The 15,101-nt window shown below is 47.6% G+C and overlaps 1 protein-coding gene across 4 annotated transcripts in view; it reads left to right on the top strand.

The window, feature by feature from the left end:
* LOC124004040 (myoD family inhibitor-like) overlaps window positions 1–15,101 on the top strand; it is a 118,990-nt gene that overhangs the window by 44,623 nt on the left and 59,266 nt on the right. For all 4 annotated transcript variants that reach the window (XM_046312783.1, XM_046312781.1, XM_046312782.1 and 1 more), the window contains exon 3: window positions 5,780–5,917. In XM_046312783.1, coding sequence (XP_046168739.1) covers window positions 5,780–5,917 — 138 coding nt within the window. The remainder of the gene's footprint in view (window positions 1–5,779; window positions 5,918–15,101) is intronic.

Raw genomic sequence — 15,101 nt, 5'->3', positions numbered from 1 at the left:
TAGTGTAAACTAACAGGGAAACGGTGATAGTGTAAACTAACAGGGCAACGTTGCCTCTTAACAAACAGGGAAACGGTGATAGTGTAAACTAACAGGGCAACGTTGCCTCTTAACAAACAGGGAAACGGTGATAGTGTAAACTAACAGGGCAACGTTGCCTCTTAACAAACAGGGAAACGGTGATAGTGTAAACTAACAGGGCAACGTTGCCTCTTAACAAACAGGGAAACGGTGATAGTGTAAACTAACAGGGAAACGTTGCCTCTTAACAAACAGGGAAACGGTGATAGTGTAAACTAACAGGGAAACGTTGCCTCTTAACAAACAGGGAAACGGTGATAGTGTAAACTAACAGGGAAACGTTGATCAAATTAAATATAGCCCTTTGTACATCAGCTGATATCTCAAAGTGCTGTACAGAAATCCAGCCTAAAACCCCAAACAGCAAGCAATGCAGGTGTAGAAGCACGGTGACTAGGAAAAACTCCCTAGAAAGGCCAAAACCTAGGAAGAAACATAGAGAGGAACCAGGTTTTGAGGGGTGGCCAGTCCTCTTCTGGCTGTGCCGGGTGGAGATTATAACAGAACATGGCCAAGATGTTCAAATGTTCATAAATAACCAGAATGGTCAAATAATAATATTCAACTACTGTGTCGAGGGCGCAGCAAGTCAGCACCTCTGGGGACAGCAAGGAGCCATCATGCCAGGTAGTCCTGAGGCTAGGGCTCAGGTCCTCAGAGAGAGAGAAAGAAAGAGAGAGAATTAGAGAGAGCATACTTAAATTCACACAGGACACCGGATAAGACAAGATAAGTACTCCAGATATAACAAACTGATGCACATTTAAAGAGGAGTCCGTAATTTGCTTTCTAATGATCATGATCTTTTCCTCAAAGAAGTTCATGAATGTATTACTGCTGAAGTGAAAGCCATCCTCACTTGGGGAATGCTGCTTTTTAGTTAGCTTTGCGACAGTATAAAACATACATTTCGGATTGTTCTTATTTTCCGCAATTAAGTTGGAAAAATAGGATGATCGAGCAGCAGTGAGGGCTCTTTGATACTGCATGGTACTGTCTTTCCAAGCTAGTCGGAAGACTTCCAGTTTGGTGGGGCGCCATTTCCGTTCCAATTTTCTGGAAGCTTGCTTCAGAGCTCGGGTATTTTCTGTATACCAGGGAGCTAGTTTCTTATGAGAAATGTTATTAGTTTTTAGGGATACTTCTGCATCTAGGGTATTGCGCAAGGTTAAATTGAGTTCCTCAGTTAGGTGGTTAACTGATTTTTGTCCTCTGACATCCTTGGGTAGGCAGAGGGAGTCTGGAAGGACATCAAGGAATCTTTGTGTTGTCTGTGAATTTATAGCACGACTTTTGATTTTCCTTGGTTGGGGTCTGAGCAGATTATTTGTTGCGATTGCAAACGTAATAAAATGGTGGTCCGATAGTCCAGGATTATGAGGAAAAACATTAAGATCCACAAAATTTATTCCATTGGACAAAACTAGGTCCAGAGTATGACTGGGACAGTGAGTACGTCCAGAGACATGTTGGACAAAACCCACTGAGATGATGATGGCTCCGAAAGCCTTTTGGAGTGGGTCTGTGGACTTTTCCATGTGAATATTAAAGTCACCAAACTCAATGAGGAACGGTTTATATGGTCCAGGAGGCCTGTAAACAGTAGCGATAAAAAGTGATTGGATAGGCTGCATAGATTTCATGACGAGAAGCTCAAAAGACGAAAACGCCATTTTTTTGTAATTTGAAATTTGCTATCGTAAATGTTAGCAACACCTCCGCCTTTGCGAGATGCACGGGGGAAATGGTCACTAGTGTAACCAGGAGGTGAGGCCTTGTTTAACACAGTAAATTCTTCAGGCTTAAGCCATGTTTCAGTCAGGCCAATCACATCAAGATTATGATCAGTGATTAGTTCATTAACTATACAGTGCCTTGCGAAAGTATTCGGCCCCCTTGAACTTTGCGACCTTTTGCCACATTTCAGGCTTCAAACATAAAGATCTAAAACTGTATATTTTTGTGAAGAATCAACAACAAGTGGGACACAATCATGAAGTGGAATGACATTTATTGGATATTTCAAACTTTTTTAACATATCAAAAACTGAAAAATTGGGCGTGCAAAATTATTCAGCCCCCTTAAGTTAATACTTTGTAGCACCACCTTTTGCTGCGATTACAGCTGTAAGTCGCTTGGGGTATGTCTCTATCAGTTTTTCACACCGAGAGACTGAAATTTTTTCCCATTCCTCCTTGCAAAACAACTCGAGCTCAGTGAGGTTGGATGGAGAGCATTTGTGAACAGCAGTTTTCAGTTCTTTCCACAGAATCTCGATTGGATTCAGGTCTGAACTTTGACTTGGCCATTCTAACACCTGGATATGTTTATTTTTGAACCACTCCATTGTAGATTTTGCTTTATGTTTTGGATCATTGTCTTGTTGGAAGACAAATATCCGTCCTAGTCTCAGGTCTTTTGCAGACTCCATCAGGTTTTCTTCCAGAATGGTCCTGTATTTGGCTCCATCCATCTTCCCATCAATTTTAACCATCTTCCCTGTCCCTGCTGAAGAAAAGCAGGCCCAAACCATGATGCTGCCACCACCATGTTTGACAGTGGGGATGGTGTGTTCAGGGTGATGAGCTGTGTTGCTTTTACGCTAAACATAACGTTTTGCATTGTTGCCAAAAAGTTCAATTTTGGTTTCATCTGACCAGAGCACCTTCTTCCACATGTTTGTTGTGTCTCCCAGGTGGCTTGTGGCAAACTTTAAACAACACTTTTTATGGATATCTTTAAGAAATGGCTTTCGTCTTGCCACTTCCATAAAGGCCAGATTTGTGAAATATACGACTGATTGTTGTCCTATGGACAGAGTCTCCCACCTCAGCTGTAGATCTCTGCTGTTCATCCAGAGTGATCATGGGCCTCTTGGCTGCATCTCTGATCAGTCTTCTCCTTGTATGAGCTGAAAGTTTAGAGGGACGGCCAGGTCTTGGTAGATTTGCAGTGGTCTGATACTCCTTCCATTTCAATATTATTGCTTGCACAGTGCTCCTTGGGATGTTTAAAGCTTGGGAAATCCCTTTGTATCCAAATCCGGCTTTAAACTTCACAACAGTATCTCGGACCAGCCTGGTGTGTTCCTTGTTCTTCATGATGCTCTCTGCGCTTTTAACGGACCTCTGAGACTATCACAGTGCAGGTGCATTTATACGGAGACTTGATTACACACAGGTGGATTGTATTTATCATCATTAGTCATTTAGGTCAACATTGGATCATTCAGAGATCCTCACTGAACTTCTGGAGAGAGTTTGCTCCACGCCCAATTTTTCAGTTTTTGATTTGTTAGAAAGGTTTAAATATCCAATAAATGTCGTTCCACTTCATGATTGTGTCCCACTTGTTGTTGATTCTTCACAAAAAAAATACAGTTTTATATCTTTTGAAGCCTGAAATGTGGCAAAAGGTCGCAAAGTTCAAGGGGGCTGAATACTTTCGCAAGGCACTGTAACTGCCTTTGAAGTAAGGGATCTAACATTAATTAGCCCTATTTTGAGATGTGAGGTATCACGATCTCTTTCAATAATGGCAGGAATGGAGGAGGTCTTTATCCTAGTGAGATTACTAAGGCAAACACCGCCATGTTTAGTTTTCGACCCAGGTCGAGGCACAGACACGGTCTCAATGGGGATAGCTGACCTGACTAAACTGACTGTGCTAGTGGCAGACTCCACTAAGCTGGCAGGCTGGCTAACAGCCTGCTGCCTGGCCTGCATCCTATTTCATTGTGGAGCTAGAGGAGTTAGAGTCCTGTCTATGTTGGTAGATAAGATGAAAGCACCCCTCCAGCTAGGATGGACTCAGTCAATTCCCAGGCTTGGTCCTGTTTGTGGGTGAGTCCCAGAAGGAGGGGCAATTATCTACAAATTCTATCTCTTGGGAGGGACAGAAAACAGTTTTCACCCACCGATTGAATTGTGAGACTGCTGTAGAGCTCATCACTCCCCCTAACTGGGAGGGGGCCAGAGACAATTACTCGATGACGACACATCTTTCTAGCTGATTTACATGCTGAAGCTATGTTGCGCTTGTTGACCTCTGACTGTTTCATCCTAACAACGTTGGTGCCGACGTGGATAACAATATCTCTACACTCTCTACACTCGCCAGTTTTAGCTTTAGCCAGCACCATCAGCCAGCACCCTTCAGATTAGCCTTAACGTCGGTAGCCCTGCCCCCTGGTAAACATTGTATGATCGATGGATGGTTCGTTTTAAGTCTAATACTGCGGGTAATGGAGTCGCCAATGACTAGGGTTTTCAATTTGTCAGAGCTAATGGTGGGAAGCTTCGGCGTCTCAGACCCCGTAACGGGAGGAGTAGAGACCAGAGAAGGCTCGGCCTCAGACTCCGACTCGCTGCTTAATGGGGAAAACCGGTTGAAAGTTTCTGTTGGCTGAATGAGCAACACCAGTTGAGCATTCCTACAGCATTTCCCTCCAGAAACCATGAGAAAGTTGTCCGGCTGCGGGGACCAGCGAGGGGATTTATACTAACTTTACTATCTGTACTTACTGGTGGCACAGACGCTGTTTCATCCTTTCCTACACTGAAATTACCCTTGCCTAACGATGACTTCTGAAGCTGGGCTTGCAGCACAGCTATCCTCGCCGTAAGGCGATCGTTCTCCTGTATATTATACAGCGTGTACAGAGTACAGCGACTGCAATTAGAAGGCATCATGTTAATGTTACTACTTAGCTTCGGCTGTTGGAGGTCCTGAAGAACCACGTCCAGATAAAGCATCATGTTAATGTTACTACTTAGCTTCGGCTGGTGGAGGTCCTGAAGAACCACGTCCAGATAAAGCATCATGTTAATGTTACTACTTAGCTTCGGCTGGTGGAGGTCCTGACGAATCACATCCAGATAAAGCATCATACTACTTAGCTTCGGCTGTTGGAGGTCCTGACGGATCACGTCCAGATAAAGCATCATGTTAATGTTACTACTTAGCTTCGGCTGTTGGAGGTCCTGAAGAACCAAGTCCAGATAAAGCATCATGTTAATGTTACTACTTAGCTTCGGCTGGTGGAGGTCCTGAAGAACCACGTCCAGATAAAGCATCATGTTAATGTTACTACTTAGCTTCGGCTGGTGGAGGTCCTGACGAATCACATCCAGATAAAGCATCATGTTAATGTTACTACTTAGCTTCGGCTGGTGGAGGTCCTGACGAATCACATCCAGATAAAGCATCATACTACTTAGCTTCGGCTGGTGGAGGTCCTGACGAATCACGTCCAGATAAAGCATCATACTACTTAGCTTCGGCTGGTGGAGGTCCTGACGAATCACGTCCAGATAAAGCGTCCGGAGTAAAAAAGTTAAATGAAAAAAAGTTGAGGGAAAAACCAAAAAATGTAAACGGTAATTAAAAAGTAAAAACGTAAAGTTGTCAGGTAGCAAAGTAAGGTTGGCAACAAAACGCACAAGATCCACAGCAACATGTAAACAAGTCTGCAAGTTGTGACCGGAAATTACGTATGATAATGTTAACTAACGGGGAAACGATGATAGTGTTAACTAACGGGGAAAACTGTATAAAGTTGAGTGAAGTTCAATCTTGTGCTTCTCTGCGCGTCATTTCTTCAGTGTGGCAGTCTGAGGGAAGCTGTGCCCACGCAGCTTAGAGGGAACATTGGTCCTGTCCCTCTGTCTGTCTCTCCTCTCTCTCTGTTACTTCCAGATTTGGACAGGAGCATGGAGCCCCTCATCGAGAGGCCAAAGGTTAAACCAGAGGGGTTGCTAGGAGACTCGGAGAACGGCAACAACAACAACAGTCTCTCACAGCCGGACCTGACGACACCTAGCAAGAGCATTACCTGTGAGTTACACACCTACACACACCTACACACACCTACACACACCTACACACACACACACACCTACATACACACACACACCTACATACACACACACCTACACACACACACACACACACACACACACACACACACACACACACCTACACACATACACACACACACCTACACACACACCTACACACACACACACACACACACACACACACACACACACACACACACACACCTACACACCTACACACACACACACTACACACACACACACACACTACACACACACACACACACACACACCTACACACACACACACACACACACACACACACACACACACACACACACACACACACACACACACCTACACACACACACACACACACACACACACACACACACACACACACACACACACACACCTACACACACACACACACACACACACCTACACACACACACACACACACACACACACACCATACACACACACACACCTACACACACCCTACACACACACCTACACACACACACACACACACCTACACACACACACACCTACACACACACACCTACACACACACACACCTACACACCTACACACACACACACACCTACACACACACACCTACACACCTACACACCTACACCTACACACCTACACACCTACACACACCTACCCACACACACCTACACACCTACACACCTACACACCTACACACACACCTACACACCTACACACCTACACCTACACCTACACACCTACACACACACACCTACCCACACACACCTACACCTACACACACACACCTACACACCTACACACACCTACACACCTACACACACACACACCTACACACCTACACACACACCTACACACACTACACACCTACACCTACACACCACCTACACACCTACACACCTACACACACACCTACACCTACACACCACACACACCCTACACACACACCTACACACACCCTACACACCTACACACCTACACACCTACACACACCACCTACACACCACCACACACACACCTACACACACCTACACACACACCTACACACACACCTACACACCACACACCTACACACACACCTACACACACACCTACACACCTACACACACCTACACACACACCTACACACCTACACACCTACACACACACTACACACACACCTACACACACACCTACACACACTACACACCTACACACACACCTACACACACACCTACACACACACCTACACACACACCTACACACACACACCTACACACACACACACACCTACACACCTACACACCTACACACACCTACACACACACCTACACACCTACACACACACACACCTACACACACCTACACACACACACCTACACACCTACACACACACTACACACACACACACACACACACACACCTACACACACACCTACACACACACACCTACACACACACACCTACACACACACCTACACACCTACACACACACCTACACACACCTACACACTACACACCTACACACCTACACACCTACACACACACCTACACACACACACACCTACACACCTACACACCACCTACACACACACACCACACACACCTACACACACACACACACCTACCACACACCTACACACACACCTACACACACCTACACACACACCTACACACACACACACTACACACACACACACCTACACACACACACCTACACACACACCTACACACACACACACACACACACACCTACACACACACACCTACACACACCTACACACACACACACCTACACACCACACACACACACACCTACACACACACACCTACACACACACACACACACACACACACCTACACACACACACACACACCTACACACACACACCTACACACACCTACACACACACCTACACACACACCTACACACACACCTACACACCTACACACCTACACACACACACACTACTACACACACACACACACACCTACACACACACACCTACACACCTACACACCTACACACACACACACCTACACACACCTACACACACACCTACACACACCTACACACACACACCTACACACACTACACACCTACACACACACACACACACACCTACACACACCTACACACACACACACCTACACACACACACTACACACACACACACCTACACACACACACCTACACACACACCTACACACACCTACACACACACACACACACCTACACACCTACACACACACACCTACACACACACACCTACACACACACACACACACACACCTACACACACACACACACACACACACACCTACACACACACCTACACACACACACACACACCTACACACACCTACACCTACACCACACACTACACACACACACACCTACACACCTACACACCACACACACACACCTACACACCTACACACACACACCTACACACACACACACCTACACACACACCTACACACACACCTACACCTACACACACCTACACACACACACCTACACACACACACTACACACACACACCTGCACACACACACCTACACACACACACACTACACACCTACACACACACACCTACACACACACTACACACCTACACACACACACCTACACACACACACCTACACACACACACACCTACACACCTACACACCTACACACACACACACACCACACCTACACACACACACCTACACACACACACCTACACACACACACCTACACACACACCTACACACACACACCTACACACACACACCTACACACACACACACACACACACACACACACACCTACACACCTACACACACCTACACACACACCTACACACACACACACACCTACACACACCTACACACACACCTACACACACCTACACACACCTACACACACCTACACACCTACACACACCTACACACACCTACACACACACACACACACACACACCTACACACCACCACACACACACCTACACACCTACACACACCTACACACACCTACACACACACACACACCTACACACCTACACACACCTACACACACCTACACACCTACACACACACACACCCTACACACACACACACACCTACACACCTACACACCTACACACACACCTACACACACCCTACACACACCTACACACACTACACACCTACACACACACCTACACACACACACACACACCTACACACCTACACCTACACACCTACACACCTACACACACCTACACACACTACACACCTACACCTACACACCTACACACCTACACCTACACACACACCTACACACACACACACTACACACACACTACACACCTACACACACACACTACACACACACCTACACACACACACCTACACACCACACACACACACCTACACACACACACACCTACACACACACACACACCTACACACACACACACCTACACACACACACACACCTACACACACACACACCTACACACACACACACCTACACACACACACTACACACACACACCTACACACACACACACCTACACACACACCTGCACACACACCTACACACACCTACACACACACACACCCTACACACACACACACCACACTACACACACACCTACACACACACACACCTACACACAGACACCACCACACACACACTACACACACTACACACACACACACCTACACACACACACACCTACACACACACACACACACCTACACACACCTACACACACACACACACACACACACACCACACACACACACACACACACACACACACCTACACACACCACACCTACACACACCTACACACACCTACACACCTACACCTACACACACACCTACACACACACACACACACACACCTACACACCTACACACACACCTACACACACCTACACACACACACCTACACACACACACACCTACACACACACACACCTACACACACACCTACACACCTACACACAACTACACACCTACACACACACACACCTACACACACACACACACACACCTACACACACACCACCTACACACACACACACCTACACACACACACACACTACACACACACACTACACACCTACACACCTACACCTACACACACTACACACACACACCTACACACCTACACACACACACCTACACACACACACAACTACACACACACACTACACACACACACACACACACACACCTACACACCTACACACACACTACACACACACCTACACACACACACACCTACACACACACACACACCTACACACCACACACCTACACACACACACACCTACACACACACACACCTACACACACACACACACACCTACACACACACACACACACACACACACACACACACACACACCTGCACACACACACACCTACACACACACACACCTACACACACCTACACACACACCACACACACACCTACACACACACCTACACACACCTACACACCTACACACACCTACACACACCTACACACACACCTACACCTACACACACACACTACACACACACACACACACACACACCTACACACACACACACCTACACACACTACACACCTACACACACACACACCTACACACACACACCTACACACACTACACACACACACACACCTACACACACACACACACCTACACACCTACACACACACCTACACACACACCTACACACTACACACTACACCTACACACACCTACACACACCTACACACACACACCTACACACACACACACACAACACACACACACACACACACACACACACACACCTACACACACACACACCTACACACACACACACCTACACACACACACACCTACACACACACACACCTACACACACACACACCTACACACACACACACACACCTACACACACACACACACCTACACACACACACCTACACACCTACACACACACACACACACACACACACACCTACACACACCTACACACACACACACACACACCTACACACACCTACACACCACCACACCACACACCTACACACACACTACACACACACACACCTACACACACACACACCTACACACACACACACCTACACACACACACACCTACACACACACACACCTACACACACCTACACACCTACACACACACACACCTACACACAACACACACCTACACACCTACACACACACACACCTACACACACACACACCTACACACACACTACACACCTACACACACACACCTACACACCTACACACACACCTACACACACACACCTACACCACCTACACACACCTACACACCTTACACCTACACACCTACACACTACACACACCTACACACCTACACACACCTACACACACTACACACACACACCTACACACACACACCTACACACACACACCTACACACACAATTACACTACACACACACACCACACACACCTACACACACCTACACACCTAACACACACACACCTACACACCTACACACCTACACACACACACACCTACACACACACACACACACCTACACACACCTACACACCTACACACCTACACACCACACCTACACACCTACACACACACCACCTACACACACACACACACACACACACACACCTACACACACACACACACCTACACACACACACACCTACACACACACACACCTACACACACACACACCTACACACACCTACACACCTACACACACACACACACACCTACACACACACCTACACACCTACACACACACACACACACCTACACACACACACACACCTACACACACACACACCTACACACACACACCTACACACACACACACACCTACACACCTACACACCTACACACACACACCTACACACACACACACACACACCTACACACCTACACCACACCTACACACCTACACACCTACACACACACACACACACACACCTACACACACACACTACACACCTACACACCTACACACACTACACACACACACACCTACACACACACACACCTACACACACTACACACCTACACACACACACAACTACACACACACACACCTACACACACACACACACCTACACACACTACACACCTACACACACCTACACACCTACACACACACACACTACACACACCTACACACCTACACACACACACACAACTACACACACACACACTACACACCTACACACACACCTACACACACACACACACACACACACACACCTACACACACACACACCTACACACACACACACCTACACACACACCTACACCTACACACACACACACCTACACCTACACACACCTACACACACCTACACACACACACCTACACACCTACACACCTACACACACTACACCTACACACCTACACACACCTACACACCTACACACACACACACACTACACACACACACACCTACACACACACACACACACCTACACACACACACCTACACACCTACACACACACACACCCTACACACCTACACCTACACACACACCTACCACACCTACACACCTACACACCTACACACCTACACACACACACACACACCTACACACACACACCTACACACACACCTACACACACACCTACACACACACACACACCTACACACACACACACACACACACCTACACACCTACACACCCTACACACACCTACACACCTACACACACACACCTACACACACACACACACACACACCTACACACACACACTACACACACACACACCTACACACCTACACACCTACACACACTACACACACACACCTACACACACACACCTACACACCTACACACACACACACCCACACACCTACACACACACACACCTACACACACACCTACACACCTACACAACACACACCTACACACCTACACCTACACACACACACACCTACACACACTACACACACACACACACACACCTACACACACACACCTACACACACCTACACACACTACACACACACACACACACCTACACACACACACACCTACACACCTACACACACACTACACACCTACACACACACCTACACACACCTACACACACACACCTACACACCTACACACACACCTACACACACCTACACACCACACACACACACCTACACACACACCCTACACACACCTACACACACACACCTACACACACTACACACACACACACCTACACACACACACACACTACACACCTACACACACACACACACACACACACCCTACACACACACTACACACACACTACACACACACACACACCTACACACACACCTACACACACACACCTACACACACACACCTACACACACACACACCTACACACACACACACACACCTACACACCTACACACACACCTACACACCTACACACACCACACACACCTACACACCCACACACCTACACACCCACCTACACACCTACACACACACACACACCTACACACACACCTACACACTACACACCTACACACCTACACACCACCTACACACACACCTACACACCTACACACACACCTACACACCTACACACACACACACACACACACCTACACACACACACACACACACACCTACACACCTACACACACACCTACACACCTACACACACACCTACACACACACCTACACCTACACACCTACACACACACACACACACACACCTACACACACACACCCACACACCTACACACCTACACACACACCACACACACACTACACACACACCTACACACACACACCTACACACACACCTACACACCTACACACCTACACACACACTACACACACACCTACACACCTACACACACACCTACACACCTACACACCCTACACACACACACCTACACACACACACACACCTACACACACACACACACACACACCCCCACACACACACCTACACACCTACACACCTACACACACACCTACACACACACACACACTACACACCTACACACACACTACACACACACCTACACACACACACCCTACACACACACCTACACACCTACACACACACCTACACACACACCTACACACCTACACACACACACACACCTACACACACACTACACACCACACACACCTACACACACACACACCTACACACACACCTACACACACACCTACACACACACCTACACACACACCTACACACACACACACACACACCTACACACCTACACACACACACACACACACCTACACACACACCTACACACACACCTACACACCTACACACCTACACACACCTACACACACACACACACACTACACACCTACACACACACCTACACACACCTACACACACCTACACACCTACACACACACACACACCTACACACACACACTACACACACACCACACCTACACACCTACACACACACACACACACACACACCTACACACACACACACACACACACCTACACACACACACACACACACACCTGCACACACACACACACACACACACACTCACACACACACACACACACACACTACACACCTACACACCTACACACACACACACACACCTACACACCTACACACACACCTACACACACACCTACACACCTACACACCTACACACCTACACATACACACCTACACACCTGCACACACACACCTACACACCTACACACACTACACACTGCACACACACCTGCACACACACACCTGCACACACACACCTGCACACACACACCTGCACACACACACCTGCACACACACACCTGCACACACACACCTGCACACACACACCTACACACCTACACACCTGCACACACACACTACACACCACCTACACACACACACCTACACACACACACCTACACACCTACACACCTACACACACACACACACACACACACACACACACACACCTACACACACACCTACACACACACACCTGCACACACACACACTACACACACACCACACACACCTACACACACACACACCTACACACACACCTACACACCTACACACACACACACCTACACACACACACCACACACACCTACACACACACCTACACACTACACACCTACACACCTACACACACACCTACACACACACTCACACACACACCTACACACACACACCTACACACACACACACACCACACACACACACACCTACACACACACACACA

This window comes from Oncorhynchus gorbuscha, linkage group LG18, assembly GCF_021184085.1.
Source record: "Oncorhynchus gorbuscha isolate QuinsamMale2020 ecotype Even-year linkage group LG18, OgorEven_v1.0, whole genome shotgun sequence".
NCBI lineage: Eukaryota > Metazoa > Chordata > Actinopteri > Salmoniformes > Salmonidae > Oncorhynchus > Oncorhynchus gorbuscha.
This window is presented reverse-complemented; position numbering and strand designations above follow the sequence as displayed.